Below are 27,174 nucleotides of genomic sequence, written 5' to 3'. Positions count from 1 at the left end.
CAGCAACATAGTCCTCCACAGGCCTGTGGCCTTGTTGCAATGTATGAAGTGTAGCTGAGCCATAGCAACGAAAAATTAATGTAATGTCTGTAATACTGGGTTATCTTGTTCAAGCAAATGATGGGCCCAGAATTGGGGTTCCCCCACCAGCAGGAAAATAACAAAAAAGAAAGGAAAAAGTTTGTGACTACAGTGTGAAGTACAAATGACAAGCGTTCCGAAAGGCCCGAAATGTACTCTGATCAATCGAGAAGCGTTCTGGTGTGGGAACTCGGGGTTCTGGAGGTGGCAAGATTACTGTAGCTACTGGACAGACAGCTGCAGCTGGATCAGGTTCAGAAGAAGGGAAGATTCCCATAGCTGAGTCACCAGACGAACTTGAAATCAGAAATTGAATGCGATTCTCCAACTGGCAATGTACATAAAGTAAGCTTTTCATAACTTGTGCTAAAGCAAGAAACTGCTGGCATAGAATGTCCAATAGGGAAGCACCTCTTTCGGCCTCAGTCATGGCTGAGTGGTACTGTCACGTAGCTGGCTGAAGTTGAGCTGACAAGAGGGCTTTCCCTTACATCTCCTGTCCTGTTTCTCCTGAAGGTGGTGACAAGATATAACAGGACACGGAGTGGTGCAGGTGACTTGTAAGAGATCCTGGCTGGAAGAACCATGTAGCAGGTGCTGAACAACCAGAGGACTGATGAGCTGGCCAATGTGAAGACACAGCAGCACGTGCGGAACTGCAAACAGGCAGATGCAGGATCTCCGGAGGTCAGGTAGGCAGGAGTCAGTATCAGCTGGACAGCAGACGTGCAGAATGGAAAGTACCGAAACAGCAGGCAGAAGGCAGGGTCCGGTCACAAGCCAGAGTCAGCAACAAGGGATCAGGACCAAGCAGGGTTAAGGCAAGCCGGGTAGTACAGGATAAGGTCACAAACAGTAGAAGCTGACAACCATTTAGCATTCTCCTGATCTTTGAAGCCATTTTAAATAGGCAAGTGAGTGCTAAGTATTCACACTTGCTCAAGCTAATGCACACTTGTGCAGATATGTGTGCAAGTTAGGGCACGCCAATTAACACTCGATATTTTTTATGAGCATGTACTAGACTGTGCATATGATTTCCCTAACACGTGCAGCAACTCTGCTTTGAGGCTGCATCTACGTGTATTGCTAGAGGGTATACGTAAAAACTGATTATGAAGCTGTACAAATAGAAGCTTTATAAGAGAAATGGCTCTGTGACATCATAAAGATACTAGGTGGCATTACAACAAAGACTCTATAGCACAGATATTAGAGAGCAACCACTATTTTAGTAAATATTGCAGTACAAAATCAGCTACTTGCACTTAGCCTTGGCAACAGTGAGGAATCTCTGGGCTGGCAACACAGTTGAGTCTCAGGTCTGGTACCACAAGCAGGTGGCTGAGACACGGGCCACCTCACTTGAAGCATGGTTCTCCCCACTTGAACTTGCTATCCCTGGAAGGTTTGCAAGCCAAACAAATTCATCCTGTTAAAAGTGTACAGGGGGTCTCCTGAAGTCAGGTCTTTAGAAGCACATCAGGGGTTAAGTCTCAGGTCCATCTCCTGGGACAGGGGCAATGTGTCTTTTGTCATTAGGCACCTCAGTGGACCTGAGCTAGGTGACCAGTAGCCATTATAATGTTAACAGGTTCCACGGCTTCTCCTCCGCATCTTGAAGATAATGGTGGAAGAGCGGGAGGCAGCTATCATTGAACCTCTGGTGGCTGAGATGCTTGTGGACCTTAAACTTACATAAGCCTCTCTGTGGTACTCTGAGAATTTGAGGAGCTGATGGTGTAGGTGTTTTGGGTTTTCTTAAAATCCCTCTCTGTGGATGTTGTAGACTGGAACGCGGCTGTTGTAGGACAGCTCTAGGGACTTCTTCCCACAGTGTCTCCATATTGAAGGTCAACGTCTGGTGCCTTTCACTCTCCTTGTTCAACCCTTGACTGGTCTTTAACAAACTGCTGGATTTCAGACAGGCACCATTTCTATTCCCAAATCCAGGAAAACGTTGGAGTGTGCTTCAGTTCCTCTGTGGGGACTGTGGCTCGGAGGTCTGTGGACCCCCCAAGAGTACAGCCAAACATAACATGGTATGGTGAATGGCCCGTATAATTGTATTTCCAGACCAGTTTGGCCCAGCAATAGGTCTCTCATCTCTCACAAGCAAAGTCCCTTAGCAGTTGTATCAGGTTCAATTGAATCTCTTGATGTGACAAACACAACTGGGACAGTGCCTTTTGGAAGGGGCTATGGGCTAGCCTTCTACCTACTGATTGTGGCCCATGGAGGAGACAGGGGATTTTGTCTGCTTCTCCTGGTCAGAGCATACAGGAGAGCTGGGTCCTGAAACACTTAGGCTGGCTGGGAGTATCTACTGAGATTATGCAGTCAGGAAGTCCCTAGAACAGTGGTGCATCTGTGAGAACACTGTGTCAGACAGATCATGCAGATGCTCCTTAACCAGCCAGGGATATGGAACTCTTCTTGGGCATATTTCTTATTTTGCCCTGGCTGGTCTTCGAGAGCTGCATAATGCAGCATATGCCCATTTTGCCCTGGCTACTACCAAGTTTTTATTATTAACATTTTATAATATTTCTGCTAAAGATGTTCCACTTAGTAACCTAGAACTGAGCTGGATCTGGGGTGGGATATTTAGAAACGAGTTGTGTAATGTACGTATATATGTATGGTGCTGTGGTACTGTTTTTGGGCATCCTGGTGGGCACACCCTGGCTAATCAAGACCTATTTTAGACATGTTTTCTAGCACATAGTCAAAGGAGGCTGGATGGGGAATTCCTGTGTCTACTAGCCAGACTGATAAGACTTGTCTAGGGGCCTAGTTGTTAATTAGATTAATGCGTAAGGGTTGCATTCTCTTGTTTTTACTGGTTGTATGTCTTATCTATGTTAATATCCCCAGGAGGGGAATGTCCTTCTGGGTTTATAAAGTATGTATCTGAGTTCTAATAAACAGTTATTTCTTTGGTTTTACCTCAGCATCTTGTCCATTTATTTTAAATATTATTTATTTATTTGTTTATTGCTTTGGGTAAAGGGCTGGTATTAGCTATTAGTCTGCTGAAAGGGTTTGGAGGGCAGGAGGCATTGCTTAGTGGAGGCACCCAGTCGGGCTGCCAGGCAGTCCATCACACTTGATAACTACCAGTTGAAGAAACACATTGGACTTTATTAACTAATCACTTTTATGTTACGGATTTACACTATTTGAGCTTTTTGTGTGATTTATAGCACTAAATCTCTAACATCCTTCATTGCCTTCTGAGTGGTACAGGGTAATGTATGACTTGCCACCTATGTTAGTGTAGCACCTGTCTGCTGCTGGAGGAATATTCCAGCAATGGAGTGGGAAGATTATTCACTGGGGTTATGAATGTTTATTATAGCCTAGTCAATCCTTGAGGGGCTGGCCCAGAAGGTGTGGCTGGGGAGAAGATAAATATTTGGGATCTGATCAGAGCTCACTTCACCTGGAGCCTCCCATCTGGGAGGGGGGCATGTGTGTGTTCTAGAAAAACTAAGTAACACCTCATCTGGAATATGCAGTTCAGTTTTAGGCACGAATTAAAAAAAAAGAATATTGGGGAACTGGAGAAAGTGCAGAGAAGGGCAACCAAACTGATAGGAGGCATGGCGGAGCTCAGCTATGAGAAAAGATTAAAGGAATTGAATTTATTCTCTCTTGAGAAGAGGAGATTAAGGGAGGTTATGACCAACATGTATAAATACATCAGTGGTTCATATAGTGAACTCGGTGTAGAATTATTCACCCTGAGGTCATCACAAAGGACAAGGGTGCACTCTTTATGTTTGGAAGAAAAGAGCTTTAATCTCCATATACGGAAAGGTTTCTTAACAGTAAGAACTGTGAAAATGTGGAATAGACTCCCGCAAGAGTTGGTTCTGGCCAGCTCAGTAGATTGCTTTAAAAAAGTCCTGTATTTTTTCCTAGATACACATAATATATCTGAATACTAACATTTATAGGTAAAATTGATCCAGGGAATATCCGATTGCCTCTTGGGGGATCAGGAAGGAATTTTTTCCCATGCAGGAGCAAATTGGACCATGCTTTGCTGGGTTTTTTTGCCTTCTTCTGGATCAACTGTGAGTATAGGATTATAACTTTATTTTTTTTATTTTTATGGTTGAACTAGATGGCCATTTGTCTTTTTCAGCCAGACTAACTATGTAACTATGACAGGTGGCATGTGCCTGGAGGCCTGAAAGATGCTACCTGTACAAGCCGTGCTGGGGAGGAAAACATTCACTAAAGAATGTTGCAGGGCAGCTGGACAGGAGCTGCCACCTGAACATTGTGAATAGGACCACTTCACCCATAGCTCCAGGTACTGAAGTATTCATTGAGGATTAGACGCCAGAAGATACTGCTAATGACGGTGACTGCTCTCATAGGGTCTAAGATTTACTGGTTGCCCCCCCCCCGTTATACAGTATTATTTTTGAGACTGCTACTATAAGACTTAATACTGCTAGGAGAAGATTTTCAAGAAGCTGTCCTCCACAGTTTTTTATATGTGCCTTTGAGTATCCTGCACCCTAAACCCCTTTCTTCATGCATTTTTGTTCAGTACCTAAAAAATAACTCTTAAAAAGACCCCTAGACTAAAGCCTGAATTTGTCAGCATACTACTGGTACTGGAAACAGAGTGAACAGGTAATGGGAACCCAGTTATTTCCAGCAGCTTATCCGGGGTTATCGCTACATTAACGAAGGCAATGGTAAACAAGGCTGGTAAGCATGCTATATACATGTGTCATTACTGCTCTGAGATTATTTACAAATAAAGCAAATGTCAACTTTTGTGAAATGCTGGGAGGGACTGAAAAACTGGTTCTCCTTCCAATCCTCTTGGGAAAATAGTGTGCCAGCACAAACCGTATATTCAGCCAGGCACAATCTCTTTAAGAAATCCATAGATGAAAACATAACTGATTCAATATGCAAATAATGGAGGGCTTTGTATCATTGGTCTTTTCATAAGGGGGCAGAGCTTATGGGTAAATGCTGTTTACTTATGGTGGTTCTGTGATTTAATGGCCCACCAGCTGGCTGCTCTAAACAAGAATATAACCAATACCTGCAGTATAGGGATTCTGGTCTATTCCATGATTCAGCAATGGATTTGTATTGTTTGTTGTTCATTACTTTTTACCATTTTTTTCACAGCTGGGTTTTTCTCCATGAGAAAGCTTACCAGATCCGGGACTCCTCAATCGAGTCTTCCGTTATGACAAAAGTTAAAGGCGTGGGGCGCTACAGTAAAAAAGTGATGGATGTTGCAGACTATGTTATCCCACCACAGGTAAATAGAATCACTAAAAACTGCATTCAAGGAAGTGTACATTTTGGGGGGTATTTACAAGACAGAAGATAGAGGGGAATACAGTAACACTAATGCAATTTATAGTACGGTAATTTTGAGACAGATTTAGAAAGACCAATTCTTTTTAAAAATGTTTCTGATTTAGGCTAAATGTACACTAAGCTCCCTTGGATGCCAAGTTTTCCTGGCCACTGGAAAATGCAAAGCTCGACAAAAACATGTGTAAGCTCGGAACCGTTTAGCGTTTGGATGTTCATTTCATTGGCCATCAAAATACCATCAAAATGAATAAACGCCCAAATGCTTAACATGGCTAGCGCTTAGGCACGTTTACCCGCATTTTTGCCACGATTTGCATTTTTTTGCCAAATGTTCCTCTCCTGAATGCAATTCCTTTGCGTTCAGGAGAGGGAGATCTCGTAAACTCTGGTGCTGCTAAACTCTGCTAAAACCCTAGTGTACATGTATTCCTCACTCTAGTAGTCATAAATAGTAAGCTTTGGAATATTACTTACCAAGACTGATGGTTGTCCCTTGCCATCAGGCTTTTTAGGTTGCAATCGTTAGTGCCTATTTTATAGATTTGTATAATTATATATGATATTTGGATATATCAATGTACTGTAATGAATCTGCCTTGTGATAACACGTGTAGCTGCTGGCAAACAAATTTGATATACCTAAAACTTAAAAACGTACAATAACGTGATATGATGCAGCACCATTGAATGTAACAAAAACATTCAAATAGTGTTCAATGTATCAAATGTGAATTATCTCCTAAATCAATGTCCACATATACTCAGATGTAGTGTAATGAAGACACCGAGTGCCACCACTCACCAGACCAAAAGCTGTAAGTACAGCGGACACAGCATGTTTGTCAGGCACAGATCCTCCTCAGGTGTATGCACTTCCACTCTGGAATCATTCATCTCAGGCAGAGGCAAAATCCAACACCTACTGGAACAGGTAGAGCTCACCAAGGAGCCAACAGAAAGCCAGTGAATTGTGTTTTAGTTTAAATAAAGATTTATTGTAGGAAAGAGACAATCAACCAGTTAAAACAATGTGACAGCGAAAGAAAAAACCAGTAAAAACTCACTTAGAGAGCTGCTGATGACCCGAAATCGCACAACAGTGTGACGTCAGCACTGAGATTTTTTGGGAAGCATGCTGTGTTCACTATACTTATTACAGCTTATGGTCTGGTGAGCATACATTTGATTAAGATTGTGGCATTCTGTGTTTTCTTTGCATTACAAGGATCTTGTGGATGGTAGAAGATCTTTTTAATCTGGCTATATTTGGATAAATATTGTTAATGTATCTTCATTTGTACATAGTTCAAATCAAATAAAATGTTCATCTGCTGTGTTTTTTGTCTTTTTTTTCCCTGGGTTATTCTAAAAACACACTCACACACCCTGTGGATCCAGCATTTTCCTGCTATAATCTGCCATTCCACTGTTCCTTGCTGGATCCCATACTACCATCTTCTTTGCTTAGGTCATCTGGAGCTAGCTGTTTCTTTCAGGTTCTTGCTGCTAGATCCCTGATGATGCATCACGATGCATGTTCAGTGTGTTCTAGATTACCTTGCACTCTCCTGGGGATGTATGACATGAGTATCCCAGGAGGCTTTAGGTAGCTGGGGACATCATGCTTGCCTAAGTGGCGAAGGCAGAAGCATAGGCTGCGCTCCATAAAAAAAGGTATTTAGAAAAAAAAAAATCTTAGATTTCATTAAAGGAATTAGGAAGGAGCAATATCCTTCAAACAAGAAAAGAGGGGTAAAGATCCTCTTTACGTGTTTACATTTTAATCTGATTTATTTATTTCAGGTACTTATATAGCGCCAACAATTTACAAAGTGCTTTACATATGTAGTGTACACTCTATTGCCAAAAGTATTGGGACACCCCTCCAAATCATTGAATTCAGGTGTTCTAATCACCTCGATGGCCACAGGTGTATACAATCAAGCACCTAGGTATGCAGATTGCTTCTACAAACATTTGTGAAAGAATGGGTCTCTCTTAGAAGCTCATTGAGTTCAAGCATGGTACCAAGATAGGTTGCCACCTGTGCAAAAAGTCCATCCATGAAATTTTCTTGCTACTAAATATTCACGGTCAACTGTTAGTAATGATATAACAAAGTGGAAGCAACTGGGAACAATGGCAACTCAGCCACGAAGTGGTAGGCCACATAAAATGACAGAGCAGGGTCAGCACATGCTGAAGCGCACAGTGCGCAGAAGTCACCAGCTGTCTGCAGAATCAATAGCTACAGACTTTGAAACTTCATGTGGCCTTTTAGATTAGTACAACAGTGTGTAGAAAGCTTCATTGAATGGCTTTCCATGGCAGAGAAGTACAATGCAAAGCATCGGATGCAGTGGTGCAAAGCACGCCACCACTAAGCTCTAGAGCAGTGGAGATGTGTTCTCTGGAGTGATGAATCACGCTTCTCTGTTTGGCAATCTGATGGATGTGTCTGGGTTTGGTGGTTGTCAGGAGAACATACTGGCCTGACTGCATTTTGCCAAGTATAAATTTTGGTGGAGGGGGGATTATGCTGTGGGGTTGTTTTTCAGGGGTTGGGCACTTGGCCCCTTAGTTCCAGTGAAGGGAACTCTTAAGACATCAGCATATCAAGACATTTTGGACAATTTCATGCTCCCAACGTTGTGGGAACAGTTTGGAGATGGCCCCTTCCTGTTCCAACATGACTGCGCACCAGTGCACAAAGCAAGGTCCATAAAGACATTGATGAGCAAGTTTGAGGTGGAGGAACTTGACTGGACTGCACAGAGTCTTGACCTCAACCTGATAGAGCACCTTTGGCAAGAATTAGAGAGGAGACGGCGAGCCAGTCCTTCTTGTCAGACATCAGTGCCTGACCTCACAAATGTGCTTCTGAAAGAATGATCAAACATTCCCATAGACACATTCCTAAACCTTGTGGACAGCCTTCCCTGGAGAGTTGAAAGTGTTATAGCTGCAAAAAGAGGGGCAAACTCAATATTGAACCCTACGGACTAAGACTGGAATTCCAATAAAGTTCATGTGCATGTAAAGGCAGGTGTCCCAATACTTTTGACAATATAGAATAAATTACTATCAGTCCCTTCACTTAACTAGCTTACAATCTAAGGTCCTAAACTCACATTCATACACACACATACTATGGCCAATTACCTACCAGCTTTTCTTTGGAATGTGAGAGGAAATCAAGGGAGGGAGAATGTCAACAGCACACCGAAGATCACCAATATGGGTTCAAAAGTTTTAATAAACAATCACATAGTTACAGCAAGGCAACGTTTTGGAGTCTTGCAGGACCCCTTCATCAGGCATGTGACGTCACGACAGGCGTGATGTCACATGCCTGAAGAAGGGGTTCTGCGAGAATCCGAAATGTTGCCTTGTTGTGATCGTTCATTAAAACTTTTTGACCCATACTGGTGATCCTCGGTGTGCTGGTGACTTTCGACGGTCGCTGCAGCACCCACTTATACACACAGCCATTTTTAATACAGGAATGTCTGCGTTTGGATTGTACACTTGCATTTTGGCCCCACGCACATAACACCATAATCTGATTGGCTGGCAATTATGATAGCTTCCATTAGTTAATGTGTCGAAGTGCATTTTGCTACAAGTGAATAACAGTTATTTAGGCCTTACACTTGAAAAGCATTGCAACAGTATATTACAAATAATATTGCCCACATCAGATTACCAAATTTAGGACATTTGTAAATGTGGACTGTTAGAATATTTTAAATACCAAATCTCGTACTAAACCTTTAGTAAACATTTACTAAACTGCTTGAATCTTGAGCCTGTGAGCTGCATTGTGCATGGCCAGCAATTACACTCAAATTAGAGTGATGCCATTAGTTAATTTATTAGTATTATTCAGGATTTATATAGCACCAATAATTTGTGCAGCAATTTACAACATAAGGGCAGACAGTAGAGTTACAATACAATTCAATAAAGGAGGAATCAAAGGGCCCTGCTTAATAGAGCTTACAATCTAAGAGGGAGGGTCAAGTGAGACCAAAGGCAATAACTGTGGTTGATGAGCTGATGGAAAAAGTGGAGATACAGTTGTTAGGTGGAGGTGGGATAGGCTTCTTTGTAGAGAAGGGTTTTCAAGGATAATCTCAAAGTGGACAGAGTAAGTGATAGTCAGACATATTGGGAGTTGCATAGGATGGGAGAGACTCAGGAGAAGTCCTGGAGATGAGCATGGGAGGAGGAGGCAAGGCAGCTGGAGAGCAGGAAGTCTTGGGAGGAACAAAGAGAATGATTTGGTTGCTATTTTGAGACCAGGTTAGTGATGTAGCTGGGGGCTGAGTTGTGGATGGCTTTGTAAGTTATTTTTAGCAGTTTTAATTGAATTCATTAGGTAAGCAGAAGCAATATAGGGATTGGCAGAAAGGGGTAACAGACGCTTAATGGTTGTTAAGGTGGACGAGTCTAGTAGCAGCATTCATAATGGACTGAAGGGGGGATAGCCTATATAAAGTTAATCCAATGAGGAGGGAGTTGCAGTTGTCAAAGCAAGAGATAAACAGGGAGTGAATTAGGAGCTTTGTGGTGCCATTGGTTAGGAAGGGGTGTATTTTGGAGATGTTTAGTTAGTACACATAGGGGCTTGAGTATGTAGGAGGTCACAAAGATAATCAATAATATTTCTATATGTAGGAGGGGCCTGAAGGGTGAAGAAGCATATTGCTTTTATGTATAATAAATATTAATTATTGCTTTTATATAATAAATATTATTAACAAAAATGACATATACACATCAGGTACAGGACTTAAGTTCAAGCATAGTCTTTAATGCTCTAGTTCTGCTGTATGTTTTTTTTCAGGGGTCTTCTGTGTTTGTCATTCTAACAAAACTTATAACAACTCCAGATCAAGTGCAAGACCACTGTCCAGAGGTGAGTCAAACACCAGAAAAATGTCTTCCTGTATTACTTTAAAGAGATTCTGGTAGAAAAAAACCTTGACATTGAAAACTTTTTTTTTATAAGTGTAAACTCTGGGGCTGAAATTCCATAAACTTTTTTGCTACTGTGTAATTCCCTGACACCAGACAATAATACAGGTTAGGAGTACCAACTTCATTTGCTGTTAGAGATCAGCAAATCCTTCTGAATTCCATTCCCTGGAGATCCAACAAACAAATTCTTGCAATATGTTTTGCAGGTTGAATCATTAGAAATGCTGGCATTGATGGACCTCCGTTTCCCTCTCGTTTACAAGTTAATGTGCCAATAGGCATTTACCTAATGTGTATATAAAAATTTGCACCAAAATCAGTTTATATAGCTCCAACAGTTTTCTCAGCACTTTACAATATAAAGGGAGACAATACAGTTTAATACAAGAGGGTTAGGAGGGCCCTGCTCCTTGGAGCTGACAATCACTAGCAGCTCTATTGATATCAGAAAGTGATATATAATATCTTTATTTCATAAAAAAACAGTACTTAGTATAAAACCTAAATTAAATCACTATATATCAAATCTGTTAAAAAATAATATAAATGTGTAAGTGTACTGTATGTACGTCTTTTGTAGTTTTAATGCTGCAGCTTCATAGGGAAAGAGGGTTAAGTCTCTAGTAGCAACAAGATCTTCCAGACTCCATGGGGTTTATTTACTAAACCTGGTTGACTCAGAATCTTGTCCACTTCTGCATAAAAACCAATCAGCTTCCAGGTTTTATTGCTGAAGCTTAACTGAACATGCTGAGGTTAGAAGCTGATTGGCTACCATGCACAGGTGCCCAAGATTCTGAGTCAACCAGGTTTAGTAAATAAACCCCCATTAGTCCAAGGGAATGCCAGGATCCCCTGAGGACGGACACCAATACCCCTCCAGCAGGCATCCTCTGGGTTCTTCCACCTTGGGAGCATACTCTCCTACGCTACTAGTGGGAATCAGAGAGGACGCAAATGCTTAATAGCACAAGATTTGCTTCTATCCCAAACCAAAGGTGCCAGAAATACCCAGTGACAACAGCATGGTACCGCAGCAATTCTGTAACACGAGAGAAGCCAAATGAGAAACTAGCATTGGCTCCAGGTAAACTACTACCTAGAAAATATACATTTAAACACCCCAAAATACATGGTTACTACACTTACAAACAGATTCACCAAGTGGGTAAGTCCGACCAGCTGTGAGCCAGTAATCTGCTGTAGATATCATAGTAAATCTCAAGTGAACCAATCCACTCATTATGGCTTTATTGATTTATCGTGCTAAATAGTCCAGTAGCTTGCAAATTTAGTTCATCTCCCATATTTCACAAGCTCCCTTTAATTTCTAGAAGGCTAAACCTAATATTTTCCTTCTCTGTTTCCATTCTAGAGTGATGAGAAGTACAGGTGCACCACAGACAGCAAATGTGTAAGAAATAGGCCTACGTCCAACGGTAAGAGTGTCAAATTTTATTTACCTTTACGTCACGTCTGTTCAAACTTTACGATTTGGGAGGTCTATCGCAAGTCAGACTACAACATTATGTTGGCAATAACAGGCTGTTTTTGTAAAATAAAACAGGAGTGAAAAGAAGAAGGTGCCAACTAAGTGCAGTAGATTAGCAATTTAATGACACAGGATAAAGAACACTCACAAGAGTAAATATAAAACATGGCTCATCTGTGAATCCATGGGCTGCTCCTTTCCATCCCGCAGAAAATGCCAGCCGCGGTCCTAGGGGGTCCTGAAAGTGGAGATGGACACAGGGCTGCTAGCAGGTCCAGGAAGCTGCCCGCCAAACCAGCATGGAATGCGTCGGTGGAAGTGATGTCACCGGAAATGTGGGAGGATCAGATCACAGAGACATACAGGCTACGCACTCAGAACCTCTAGCTTTCCTCTACAGACCTAGGAGTATAGTCCTGTAGCTAATAAATAAATAAGAGGTGATAATATAATGCCGCAATCATGGGACAAAAAGTTCCAGCAATATTGAAAGCAGCATAAAACTGGATGAATATATTAAACACTAGTTCATCATTTCTGGCCATATAAAACAAATAAAAACAGATAATGATAGTGGTGAAAGAAAGGGGGGGGGATACAAATGGGCACTTGACAGATTATCATTATTATCCAAAAGTATGGTAGAACCATGAGACCATGAATGACAAAATAAATAGCAATATGGGTAGTCCCAGTACAGGATGTTGGTATGAAATTTTATATATATATATATATATATATATATATATATATATATATATGGGTATACGTATATATCTCTGTTTAAGGATGGACTCCTATCCTATATCCATTGGAGCACATTGAATTTAAATACATACATACATGCATAAATTAATGAAACAATAAAAATATAAGAAGCACATATTGGGAAGACTACATATAGATGTTGTAGGTATTCGCGACAAATACGTTGTGTGAAACTCTATCTCTATTAATAATTAACTCCTCTCCCATATCATTTGAGACACTGAAAATATGTACATACATGGACTGCCAGAGCAACGACTAGAAATGTCAATAAAAAGCTATCTCAATATACATGTATCACATTTTTGTAAATATTTTATATCTTTTCATGTGACAAAAGTGAGTATACACCTAAGTGAAAATGTCCAAATTGGGCCCAGTTAGCCATTTTCCCTGCCCGGTGTCAAGTGACTCAGGTGTGAATGGGGAGAAGATGCGTTAAATTAGGTGTTATCACTCTCACTCTCTCATACTGGTCACTGGAAGTTATACATGGCACCTCATGGCAAAGAACTCTCTGAGGATCTGAAAAAAAGAATTGTTGCTCTACATAAACATGGCCTAGGCTAGGCTCAGCGTCATATCCAGAGGTTATCTTTGGGAAATAGATGTATGAGTGCTGCCAGCATTGCTGCAGAGTTTGAAGGGGTGGGGGGGTCAGCCTGTCAGTGCTCAGACCATACGCCGCACACTGTATCAAATTGGATGGCTGTTGTCCCAGAAGGAAGCCTCTTTTAAAGATGATTAAATAATTTTTGGTGAAGATCTTATTTCCATCATGGCAAAGGTGCATACCATATTATAACCTATATACTATCTATGTTGTAGTAGCCCTCATGTGACCGGGAGCCACCTATTTAAATCTATCTATCTTTTTATTTGCAGTGGACCCTTATAGTCTATCTTGAACTTCGGACCTATAAGGTCTTGTTGTTTGGTCTTTGTTGTTCTCAACTAACTTGCTCGGACATCCACAGTACCATAAGTACCACATGTAGTTATGTATGTGTGTGAATGTATGTTTATACTGTATATATATAATCTTATGTGTATTTTTTTATTCGTGTATGTATATTAAGATAGCTTTTTATTGACATTTCTAGTTGTTGCTCTGTCAATCCATGTACAGTGGGGCAAAAACGTATTTAGTCAGCCACCAATTGTGCAAGTTCTTCCACTTAAAAAGATGAGAGAGGCCTGTAATTGGCATCATAGGTAGACCTCAACTATGAGAGACAAAATGAGAAAAAAAATCCAGACAATCACATTGGCTGATTTGGAAAGAATTTATTTGCAAATTATGGTGGAAAATAAGTATTTGGTCACCTACAGACAAGCAAGATTTCTGGCTCTCACAGACCTGTACCTTCTTCTTTAAGAGGCTCCTCTGTCCTGCACTCATTACCTGTATCAATGGCACCTGTTTGAACTTGTTATCAGTATAAAAGACACCTGTCCACAACCTCAAACAGTCACAATCCAAACTCCACTATGGTGAAGAGCAAAGAGCTGTCGAAGGACACCAGAAACAAAATTGTAGACCTGCACCAGGCTGGAAAGACTGAATCTGCAATAGGAAAGCAGCTTGGTGTGAACAAATCAACTGTGGGAGCAATAATTAGAAAATGGAAGACATACAAGACCACTGATAATCTCCCTCGATCTGGGGCTCCACGCAAGATCTCACCCTGTGGGGTCAAAATGATCACAAGAACGGTGAGCAAAAATCCCAGGACCACACGGGGGGACCTAGTGAATGACCTGCAGAGAGCTGGGACCAACGTAACAAAGGCTACCATCAGTAACACTACGCCGCCAGGGACTCAGATCCTGCAGTGCCAGACGTGTCCCCCTGCTTAAGCCAGTACATGTCCGGGCCCGTCTGAAGTTTCCTAGAGAGCATTTGGATGATCCAGAAGAGGATTGGGAGAATGTCATATGGTCAGATGAAACCAAAATAGAACTGTTTGGTAGAAACACAACTCGTCATGTTTGGAGGAGAGAGAATGCTGAGTTGCATCCAAAGAACACCATAACTACTGTGAAGTATGGGGGTGGCAACATCATGCTTTGGGGCTGTTTCTCCGCAAAGGGACCAGGACGACTGATCCATGTACAGGACAGAATGAATGGGGCCATGTATCGTGTGATTTTGAGTGCAAACCTCCTTCCATCAGCAAGGGCATTGAAGATGAAACGTGGCTGGGTCTTCCAACATGACAATGATCCCAAACATACCACCCGGGCAACCAAGGAGTGGCTTCTTAAGAAGCATTTCAAGGTCCTGGAGTGGCCTGGCCAGTCTCCAGATCTCAACCCCATAGAAAACCTTTGGAGGGAGTTGAAAGTCCGTGTTGCCCAGCGACAGCCCCAAAACATCACTGCTCTAGAGGAGATCTGCATGGAGGAATGGGCCAACATACCAGCAACAGTGTGTGCCAACCTTGTGAAGACTTACAAGAAACGTTTGACCTCTGTAATTGCCAACAAAGGATATATAACAAAGTATTGAGATGAACTTTTGATATTGACCAAATACTTATTTTCTACCATAATTTGCAAATAAATTCTTTCCAAATCAACCAATGTGATTGAGACAATGGATATACGAGCGCTTGGTAACATAGAGTAAATATATAGAATCAACTGCCAGCAGAAAAAAAGCAAATACCTGAATCCTCTAATGGAATGTACAATAATCAATAAAAATGCAGCGCTTGATATTGCAAATAAAAATGACATAGATGAAAGGATGAGTAAAAGTCTTAAAGAGTGCAACGTGGCAATCGTGGTTCCTTAGATGGCTGTTAAATTATCGTGACTTTTGTGGTTCGTGAGAAGTGAGTATACAATTTACTAACCAGATAGCACATGGTTATGTGCGTTGGAGTAAATAAGACCTACTCCAATGGTACTCTGGGAACCGGAACTCTGCAAACAGGTGAAGTCGTCAGGTGGGGTTGAGTCACCAGATGTCATCAGACCAGCGCAGATTTCCTCATTCCAGTATAATGTGTGATCATCACATTGGATACATCATGCAGTATGGATTTCAGCCACCGGGGGGATCATGTACTTTAGTGTAAGTCTCCTACCATGGAGCACCTTAAGGGAGGGGGCTCACGATTTTCAAAAAATGAGCCCAGAGAGAAAGAAAACTCCAATAGTGTAGTATTTATTATAACAGAAGGAGTTACAATTGTAAGCAGGTAAAAAAATGGAAAAAAGAACTAGCACTTACATCCAGAGGTAATGAGGTAGCATATGGGTCAATAATCCTTGAATAGGGGGGTCTCACTGACGCGTTTCGAGTACATACTCGTTCTCAGAGGGAGTGAGAACGAGTATGTACTCAAAACGCATCAAAGAGACCCCCCTGGGATTATTGACCCATATGCTACCTCATTACCTCTGGATGTAAGTGCCAGTTCTTTTTTCCATTTTTTTACCTGCTTACAATTGTAACTCCTGTTATAATAAATACTACACTATTGGAGTTTTCTTTCTCTCTGGGCTCATTTTTTGAAAATCGTGAGCCCCCCTCCCTTAAGGTGCTCCATGGTAGGAGACTTACACTAAAGTGCATGATCCCCCCGGTGGCTGAGATCCATACTGCATGATGTATCCAATGTGATGATTACACACATTATACTGGAATGAGGAAATCTGCGCTGGTCTGATGACATCTTTACCCAATAAAAGTCTGCACCACCATGCTGCAACCACAGGCAATACAGGGTGATTGCAGCACAACCCCAATCACTTTAATTTTTTCTGTTTTGTGGCGAGGAACAAACATGGCAGGGGGTATCAAGGGCTGCCACAAATGTAAACAATCCCTTACATGCAACCTTCTGCTATTGCTCTACAATTTAAAAAGACATGTGGAAATGGAAACCCTCTGACATTCCCTTGAATGACTGCTTACTGCACTTGCTCCCATTTGGAATACTGGTCTACATCCACTGTAGAACTGCCAGTGGACCACCTCAACAGGGAAACCCCTAGGGCAGCAGAGGGAATTCCTACATCCAAGGATTCTACCAATCAGAAGTTGGAATTCTTCTATAAAACCTAGTTCTTATTGATGGGCCACAACTTTTCCCGCTATTCTGGTAGTGACTTAAAATTGTCACCATGGCAAAATGGTCAAAATTCCTTTTATAGCGATGTCTCCACTACCACAGTTGACCCTTGATAGAACACTGATAGAGCATATGGAGCAGATGAATGGAGCCCTATGCTTTAGCTGTGATAGTCTGCTAGAAGTATATTTGGCTTGTCTCCTTTATTGCACTTTTGTCCATACACATGTACAGAACACTCTGGTTAAAATGTTGGTGTGCAGACTTCGTGTCAAAGGAACACCTTTCCCTTATGCTCCTTGAGGGACAACGTCTCTTCAAACACACCTTTGATACTATTATCACCTGTCTCAGTGTGAACAACCTAGGAAAAGGTCTACAAAGTCTTTAATTTCTTTACTCCTGGGGTATGCACATCTAGACCTCCCAAACATGGTTCTCTGGCCATATGTAAATGTTAGGAAACCTACTAAACCCTCAGAAAAACCTTAATTCACAACAGGGTGTAACTTTTACTTTTCACAGTGGATGGACTTTAATATTTATGAACACCTGGATATTTTTTTGCCCTTGAGGCTTCTAGGCAGAGAGAGGGTTTCACCAGGAATATAAACTGTACTTTTGATTTCAGCTCTCTCTTCAGCTCCTTGCTTTCAACCTTTCTGTGTTGCTGCACAGATTAACAGACTAACTTCTGCCTTATTGGGGCCTCACCTAGTTATTGGTCTCTTTCCCAAAGAACAAAAACATCTGTCTCTTTTGGGGCTTGTATATATACACACAGATTTTGCATGGTAATCACCATATTCTTCATTCATTCCCTCTGTGGAAACTAGCAGTTAAACCTATAGAAGTGTCATGGGTTGTCAAGGTCCTACCTTTTCCCAGAGGTTATGCTGCTCCATGTGCAGGAATCCATCTTGGGTTTCTGCAGAGCATGCTGGGAGTCTTTTATGCCTTCAGGCCTCTGCGGTCCATCCCCCAGAGGGGTGTGGTTGATCACATATAAGCCTCTTGTTCGCACGGGCTCTTTGCATTCGTGTCTTGTGTGTTAGTGTTGCAACAGCTCTGTTTATACTCTCGTGCCTCTCCTGGAATCTGACTCGGCTTTGGACTAGACCATTCTCTGCGTTTTCTTTTGATCTGACCTCCCGTTGCTGAACCCGGCCTGTGACCAGTTATTCTTGTCTACTGTTCTGTACCGTTTGTCCCGTTGTTGTCGACCCGACCTGCCTGACTACGCTATTGTCTGATCTGGTTCCTACCAGCTACACGCCATTGGTGGCAGCCATTACCGCAGCTGGGGTGTCTCGGAGGCCGCGACCTGGTTCCTGGCTGCGTCAAGTCCATCCCCACCATCAGGGGCCCTGGTGAAGGGCAGCCTGGGACTTAGACTCCGCGCCCTGAGGGACTCCGGTCTGTGGGTGGTGGTTGTCGTCAGTCAGTGAGTGACCCTGCCACTAGGCCTGCTTGTCCGATCCACAGCTCCTGCCCTGACATGGGTGAATCCAGCTTATAATGAGCCTTCTGCTGGAGGACAGAAAACTCTCTGTGGCCAGCAATGTTGCTGTGAGAGAAGGCGGGAGAAAGAATGTTCATGTGCCTGATGGAATAGTGTATACAGCGTGGCAAGAGCTAGCAGAGTAGTTGGCCACAAGGATGTTTTGGATGCTGTTCTCCTTCCGAAGGGTTTATCATTAGCTGAATTCACCCTTGTCACCCTTTTAAGTTCAACTGATGCTTTCCAAGCTCACAATTTTAAACCTTATTTTAGGTCTCTGCTCCCTATCTATATAACAGTTTATCCTGTAGGTTCTGCTAGAATGCTGGTGCATTTCTGTACACTGAACTGAGATCTCATAGATCATGTTATCAGCTTTTTCAGTTTTCTTCTGTGAACTGCAGAACACCTCCCCTATATGTAATGGAGAGAGGAAGGGGTTTAAAGTTTAAAGCACAGAGGCAGAGTGACAACACTGCTCCTTCATCAATGACGTACAGTGAGTGAGCATTGTCATCCTACAGCAGGGAGTGGGGTATTGCAGGACCACAAGGTAAAAAAGGAAGACTAATGCAGCCATCACATTTATAGACTGGTAAGCTGCAATATATTACATTTGTGTTTTTGGGTTTAGATACACTTTAATAATAAATTATCTTCCATTGATTTGAGTAAGAGTCACAGCAACAAACTAAGTAAATATAATGTCACCATGATGGCATGGCTAAGAAAGAGCAGCCCTCCTAAGCCATTTTGGACTGTATAGGGACCAGTGACACCTCTGTAAATAAACCATTGATTCTTTATAACAATAATATACCGACTCCTTTGTCACAGTGGGCGAAAACTGTCACATGCAAAATCCTGAATTAACAGCCTTTAATAACTGCATTAATTCCCGTGGTGCTATGAAACCTAATAAAGCTTTCTTATGTTTCAGGTTTTCTCACTGGGAGATGTGTCAGTTCATTTTGCCAGATTCAAGGCTGGTGCCCAACAGAAAACGACACAGTTCAGATGTAAGTTACATGTACAAGTGTTTTTAGTAAGCCAGCTCTTTCTGGCTTATGTAATAAACCAAGACAGAGAGCATGCATTAACCCAGAATTACCAATTAAATCTTTTTCATAACTCTATTATCATTAATTGACTTCTTTAGGGACAGAGATAGATGGTGGCTACGGATTTCTGCACTTTGAGCAAAGCTCTTTGCTTTTAAGTAAGAGCCATGTGGCATAATTAGGCAAAATGTCTAAGGGAACACAAATCTCTAATCATTTTTTTTTTCTAATAACAAAGTAGGTAGTAGGTAGTACCTCTAATAACAAGAGGTAGTTGAAAAAAGATTCAGGTTGCTGAGGGAACTACAAACACTAGCAAAAGAAAGTGCAGAATTGCATATAACAACCAGTCTAGTTTTAACTCTACATTTGCTAAAAAATTTAAATGTGTGTGTGTGTAAGGGGGGCATGAGAATGGCAGGAAATCCACGCCAAAAGCACATGTTCCTACCTTGTTCCTTTCTTGTTAGAGCAGTGACCATCCTGCTGAGGCTTTAACCCTCCGCCACCTTGTGTCCCACTCCATGCGAGAGGCCTCCTCCCAACAATCCTGGCCATTAACCTTCATATCCACAAGGAATGTCCACACATAAATAGGGTTGCAGCCTTTTAATGGTGATACTTGGAAAATGCCATAAACAGTCATATCACACCGACATACTATCCAGGATCATTTGACAGTATGTTGTCGATAACATTTAGTGGATGGTCTGCAGTAGTCATATGTGAAAGCATCATGCAGCCATTAAAGTAAGTCATCTTCCCTTAAACAGTCTCTCTCCACCCAAGGTCATTAATACTCACTGAGATGGGATATCTGCAATCACCTCCTCATAGGGTACAACTCTTCCGGGATCCTCCAGGGGAATAGTCGCATTCCAGGAAACTCTTGCCCTGGCTTAAAAGGCCTTTTGTAACCCACCCTAATCCCCACACCCATAAGAGTCAGATCTACCTCTCTTTGCCTTGTAGCTTCCCTGCTTCTTCAGCCCTCAGGCTTGGGCCCTCTGTTCTATCACAGACTGCACCATGCAGACTTGAATCCTTCTGGCTGTTCCCTTGAAACTATACAGACTCCTAGGGAGAGTGCAGCCCAGAACCCTAGTCCTGACTCTACAAAACACCCAGCCCACACCTGCACAATCAATTTGTCAGTTGTTTCCAAAACCTGGACCCAGGATTGGAGATTTCATCCAACCCAAGTCTCTAAGAAATCTCCAGGCACCTCGTCCCAAACTGGGTTTTGCAAACCACTAAGAAAACTGAAAAAAGTTTCCTCCAAATGAAATAAGTACCCTGGAGTCCCTCAACCTGCCTAGTTAAGAATCCTGGGTGGCACAAAAACATATTAATATCTTGAAATTGCACAGCACTGTCACACTACTGTATATATCTTTACTTGACACACATGTCATGGGTGCTAAATAATTTAGGATATACAGATAGGGATCGGTGCTTCACTGTGACAAAAGGATAGTTCTGTTTCATTTCACACATATGGAAGTAGGGATGTTGTGAGTCTTTATAAATAATAAATAATACAGTATGTGCCACCATAAATATTACATTATGCCCCTCCCCCCCCCCCACCATCGCACACACACACACACACACACACACACAAAAACTCTGCACCCCCCACGCACACCCACCCACCCCACCAGCTACTACTGGATCATCAGTTTTGTTGTGATAATGAACTGGTGTGGACTCCTTTTCTGGTGCAATGTCTGTCCAGTTTCACCAGCATAGAGACCTATAGGGCATTTTGCACATCAGATCAGGTATACCAAACTTCATGATTTGCAGGAGACAGTATCTTGCATTCTGTATTGGTTCTGTAAATGTGGTATTGGTACTTTGTCAGTGTTGTATATATATATATATGTATATATATGTGTGTGTGAAAGTTCTACACATTGTCTATCTGCAAGGGGATGTGATGTTTTAGTCTGATGTGTCCAGTGAGCTTGGCACAGTAGTTTTTTTTTCTGGTTTGGCAATATGTGATAAACTATGAGAGGTAACTTGAGAAATATTGCTCATGCTCTATGATCTCTGTGCAGGAAGGGCTGAAGTTCTTTTTCTACTTCACGTATGACTTCTTGACATGAAAAAAGGTGTCCACAAGTGGGTTTTCTTTCTGGGTCTGTTTTTAACCCAGAAGTTTTATTGTGGGGATCTGACTTCTTTTCTTATCTGAATGTCAGTAGATTAATCATTTCATTCTAGTTTTGAGGAATTACGCAGTGTCAGAAAGAATCTGGTTTTATCTTGCAGCCTGACTGTAGACTATAGATTTGTAGCGCCACCCCTGAAGGAGTCGCTGATTAAGATGGGTCCTTTATTGCTGAACTCTACCTTCTGAGGGTCCTCGACCCCTCTGCCACACCAGGCTTGTAGGCTTGTGCAGTGTGTTTTCTCCACTGTTGGTGGCGCTCAGCATATGTAGTACCACAGCCTGGAGAGGAAGTCAAGGGAAACATGGTTTCTTTCTGGTTTACTAGGTCATGGATAAAGCATTCCTAGCAATTTGGTTGGCTATGCTGCTTCCATGTTGTCCTCCGTGGCCATCTTGGATCAGCAAGGTCTTTATAAGTCTCTGCCCCTAGCTTTTGACTCGCACTTTGTGAGTGGCTAGTGTAGGGAGAGAGACCTTGCCTATTAGAGAAAGTGATTAGTGGCAGGGTTCCAGATGAGAATGGACAGCCTATGGACTTGCAATCCTGGAAGAAAGCCTCCCCACTTGGGACCGAACCAGCCACACTCTGAAACAGACGCTATCGGCATCTCTCCTCCTGCTGCACCACCCCACACGCTGAGTACAGAAACACAAATTATCACAGAAATCACTGACAGTAACACCAGTATCCAGTAATAATGCTATTTTAAAGAGCAACACCACCTGAGGTGCAGCTGTGAGCAGTAAAGACTTGAACTATGAATCCCTGGAGAGATACTGCCAGAGTGCACCAATGGCAGCTATGCTAGGTCTGGTAAGCACTGTCAGTAGTTGAGAGGTCAAGAATGGGTATAGAGAGATATAGGGGGTTTGTGTGCAGGTTGCGTGACAGGGGCAGTCCTTGAGATGTTTCTTCTACCGGGCCCTTTAAAAAGTGTTGGTTCACTAAATGAGAGTCCTGATTAACCTGCATGCAGTTAGGAATTTCTATAAGAGTGGTATAGTCTTTGCACAGATGCAATGTATATGTGGGACAAGTACCGGAAAAGATGCATCCAATGTAGCGATAGTTCAGTATAGTGGTGGTATGGAGTTGGTAGGGTTGCAATATAGGTCTGGGATGAATGTGGAATGCGCTTGGGTGTACCTGATGTCCTGTAACTCAGTCCCTGTTAACAGTGTAATGTATGGGCCGATAGCCCTCTCACCAGCCCCAGGATATAGCTGCTGTGTCTGTGGTGCAAGGGGACCCCTCAGTCTTTTCCCAAAGCCTCTGGCGAACAGTGGCATAAGCAGATGGATGCTCCATCTTCTCTGGGTCTGAGTTGGAGTTGCCACCAGTGCTGCCAATGATGCACTTCAACTGTTGTCTTTAACGTAGGATAGAAGGAACAAGTCCCCCTCTCCAGCCATCTTTATGGTGGGAAGGAGCAAATAAACAGAGGGCTTCACTCCTCCTGGATCCTGGGTACAAAAAGCCCCAAGCTCTCCTAAGCAGTATTTTATTTTATTTATTACAGGTACTTCCATAGCACCATACATTTTACGCAGCGCTTTTACATACATATATACTGTGTATATGTATAATATACAGTTGCAAGAAAAAGTATGTGAACCCCTTGGGATTACGTGGAGTTTTGCATGAATTGGGCATAAAATGTGCTCTGAACGTCATCTAAGTCACAACAATAGAAGAACACAGTCTGCTGAACATAATACTACACAAACATTAGATGTTGCCATGGTTTAATTGCACATAACATGTAAACATTCACAGTGCAGGGAGGAAAAAGTATGTGAGGCCCTAGCTTAATGACTTCTCCCAGAGCTAATTGGAGCCAGGAATGAGCCAACCTTGACTCCAATCAGTGTGATGATATTGGATGTGTTGCTGACAGCGGTCCTGCCCTTAAAAAACACATACCTATTTTGGGTTTACTGGTTTCAAGAAGCACTGCCTGATGTGAACCATGCCTCACAGAAAAGAGCTCTCAGAAGACCTACGATCAAGAATTGTTGATTTGCATGAAGCTGGAAAGGGTTACAAAAGTATCTCCAAAAGCCTTGATGTTCATGTGTCCACGGTAAGACAGACTGTCTACAATTGGAGAAAGTTTAGCACTGTTGCTACTCTCCCTAGGCGTGGTCGTCCTATAAAAATGACTGCAAGAGCACAGCGCAGAATGCTGCATGAGGTAAAGAAGAATCCCAGAGTGTCAGCTAAAGACCTACAGAAATCTCGGGCACATGCTAAGATTTTTGTTGACACATCTACAATAAGGAAAACATTAAACAAGAATGGAGTACATGGGAGGACACCACGGAGGAAGCCATTGCTGTCCAAAAAGAATATTGCAGCACGTTTGAAGTTTGCAAAAGAGCACCTGGATGTTCCACAGCACTACTGGCAAAATATACTGTGGACAGATGAAACCAAGATTGAGTTGTTTGGGAAGAACACACAACACTATGTGTGGAGAAAAAAAGGCACAGCACACCAACATCAAAACCTCATCCCCACTGTAAAACATGGCGGAGGGAGCATCATGGTTTGGGGCTGCTTTGCTGCCTCAGGGCCTGGACGGATTGTTGTCATTGATGGGAAAATGAATTCCAGAGTTTATCAAGACATTTTGCAGGAAAACGTACGATCATCTGTCCGCCAACTGAAGCTCCGCAGAGGATGGGTGATGCAACAGGACAATGACCCAAGCATACAAGTAATTCAACAAAACAATGGCTGCAACAGCACAGAAAATGCCTTCTGCAGTGGCCCAGTCAGAGTCCTGACCTCAAGCCGATTGAAATGCTGTGGCATGACCTTAAGAGAGCGATTCACACCAGACATCCCAGGAATATTGCTACACTGAAACAGTTTTGTGAAGAGGAGTGGTACAAAATTACTCCAGATCGTTGTGCAGGTCTGATCTGCAACTACAGGAAACGTTTGGTTGAGGTTATTGCTGCCAAAGGAAGGTCAACCAGTTATTAAGTCCAAAGGTTCACATACTTTTTCCTCCCTGCACTGTGAATGTTTACATGTTATGTGCAATTAAACCATGGCAACATCTAATGTTTGTGTAGTATTATGTTCAGCAGACTGTGTTCTTCTATTGTTGCGACTTAGATGACGTTCAGAGCACATTTTATGCCCAATTCATGCAAAACTCCACGTAATCCCAAGGGGTTCACATACTTTTTCTTGCAACTGTATATATATATATATATATATATATATATATATTACATTCACATCAGTCTCTAACCCTCGAGCTTGGGAGCATAAAAATGTCTTTGAATGCTGACACCTTAAGACTTTCCTTCACTGGAACTAAGGGGCCAAGCCCAACCCCTGAAAAACAACCCCACACCATAATCCTCCCTCCACCAAATTTTACACTTGGCACAATGCAGTCAGGCAAGTACCATTCTCCTGTCCTGGCAACCACCAAACCCAGACAGATTGCCAGACAGAGAAGCGTGATCAGTCACTCCAGAGAACACGTCTCCACTGCTCTAGAGTCCAGTGGCGGCATGCTTTACACCACTTCATCCGAGACTTTGCATTGCACCTGGTGATGTAAGGCCTGGATGCAGCTGCTCAACCATGGAAACCCATTCCATGAAGCTCTCTACACACTGTGTTTGTACTAATTTTAAGGCCACATGAAGATTGAAGGTCTTAAGCCATTAACTTTGCAGACAGTTGGTGACTTCTGTACACTGTGTGCTTCAACATGTGCTGACACCACTCTGTCATTTTATGTGGCCTACCATTTTGTCGCTGAGTTTCTGTTGTTCCCAGTTGCTTCCACTTTGTTACAATACCACTAACAGTTGACCATTGAATATTTAGTAGCAAGGATATTTCATGGATGGACTTATTGCCAAGGTCCACTGAGCTCCTGAGAGTGACCCATTCTTTCACAAATGTTTGTAGAAGCAGTTTGCATACCTATGTGCTTGATTTTATACACCTGTGGTCATGGAGGCCCTGATTTGGAGGGGTGTCCCAATATATTTGGCAATATAGTGTATATGTAAAGAGCTGCGTAAATTGACAGCGCTATAAAAGTACCTGTAATAAATAATAAAATAAATAAGACACGAACATCTCAGACTGCCGTCTACAGATTCTTTTTTGTGAGGTGAAAGCTGTTCTTCCTTAGATATGTGGGACATATTCTGAAACACCTTATTTTAATTTTACTGTGGGATGGGTAATGTTGTAATTGTATAAGGCTCAATCAATACTAACAACTAATGCCACGGTAAAACAAAGTGCAACACACATAATAAAATTAAATAAAAGTGAATCCTCAGATAAATAGTGTGTACTAATAGTATGAATGGTTTCAAAAAGTCCAGCACCAACAAAAAAAACTTCAAATGGTATCAAATGGAATATCTGTGTGTCACAACTTCCCTCAATGATGAAACACACCTTGGCCCCAGTGTATTGGCACCCAGTGAAGATGTCAGCCTGCCAAAAAATGTGTGAGAGTCTATCATGGAAAAGTCAAAAAGCGCTTGTGTGGAAGAAACTGCCTTTGCTGTAAAGGTCCCAGCAATAAAAATAATAGAGCACTAGGTTCGCATAGTGTAAAATCTTTGAGGATGATTTATTACAGTAAAATGCTAAAAACATACAAGCCAATCAGTGTATACAGTGACTTTAAGCCCCACAATGCAATGTGAAAACGTGCAAGAGAAACGTGGTGTTGTCACAACCTTCGGTTCTGCCCTATTCACGTTTTGTCAAAAATGACGTCATCAGGTTCCCTTCACTAAGTGATCATGATCTCATCGAGTGAAAATGGATTTTATGGGGCATCTAGACAAATATTGTTCTGTTTCAAAGCTCTGCTGTATACATTCCCATAGACCTCCGTCTGTGCAGCCAATATGGTCAACTGTTGAATCAGTGCTCTTCCACAGACAGCTCAACTCTCCAATAAGACGTGGCACTTTATCCCAATGTAGTTTTGCTTGTAAAATGCAATACATGGATGTTGTAGTGGTAATATCAAAGTGTAAATGGACAATGATCTTCTATACCCTGTCAACTATGAAGGCTGGATAATAACTGAATAACATGAAGAAGTGAGGGGTCTAGCTAAGGGCTAAACTAAGTACTCTAGACACATACAGTTGCAAGAAAAAGTATGTGAACCCCTTGGGATTACGTGGAGTTTTGCATGAATTGGGCATAAAATGTGCTCTGAACGTCATCTAAGTCACAACAATAGAAGAACACAGTCTGCTGAACATAATACTACACAAACATTAGATGTTGCCATGGTTTAATTGCACATAACATGTAAACATTCACAGTGCAGGGAGGAAAAAGTATGTGAACCTTTGGACTTAATAACTGGTTGACCCTCCTTTGGCAGCAATAACCTCAACCAAACATTTCCTGTAGTTGCAGATCAGACCTGCACAACGATCTGGAGTCATTTTGGACCACTCCTCTTCACAAAACTGTTTCAGTGTAGCAATATTCTTGGGATGTCTGGTGTGAATCGCTCTCTTAAGGTCATGCCACGGCATTTCAATGGGGTTGAGGTCAGGACTCTGACTGGGCCACTCCAGAAGGCGTATTCTGTGCTGTTGCAGCCATTGTTTTGTTGAATTACTTGTATGCTTTGGGTCAT

At 42.2% G+C, this 27,174-nt stretch overlaps 1 protein-coding gene across 1 annotated transcript in view; it reads left to right on the top strand.

The window, feature by feature from the left end:
• Positions 1 to 27,174, top strand: part of P2RX3 (purinergic receptor P2X 3) — a 223,248-nt gene that overhangs the window by 68,510 nt on the left and 127,564 nt on the right. Inside the window, exons 2-5 of the mRNA XM_089687555.1 lie at positions 5,248 to 5,383; positions 10,295 to 10,366; positions 11,804 to 11,867; positions 19,215 to 19,293. Coding sequence (XP_089543681.1) covers positions 5,248 to 5,383; positions 10,295 to 10,366; positions 11,804 to 11,867; positions 19,215 to 19,293 — 351 coding nt within the window. The remainder of the gene's footprint in view (positions 1 to 5,247; positions 5,384 to 10,294; positions 10,367 to 11,803; positions 11,868 to 19,214; positions 19,294 to 27,174) is intronic.

The sequence above is a fragment of the Staurois parvus genome, unplaced genomic scaffold (assembly GCF_062004578.1).
Source record: "Staurois parvus isolate SC_StPar_1 unplaced genomic scaffold, SC_StPar_1.0 ptg000430l, whole genome shotgun sequence".
NCBI lineage: Eukaryota > Metazoa > Chordata > Amphibia > Anura > Ranidae > Staurois > Staurois parvus.
The sequence above is the reverse complement of the archived record's forward strand: the minus strand, read 5'-3'. Positions and strand labels throughout refer to the sequence as shown.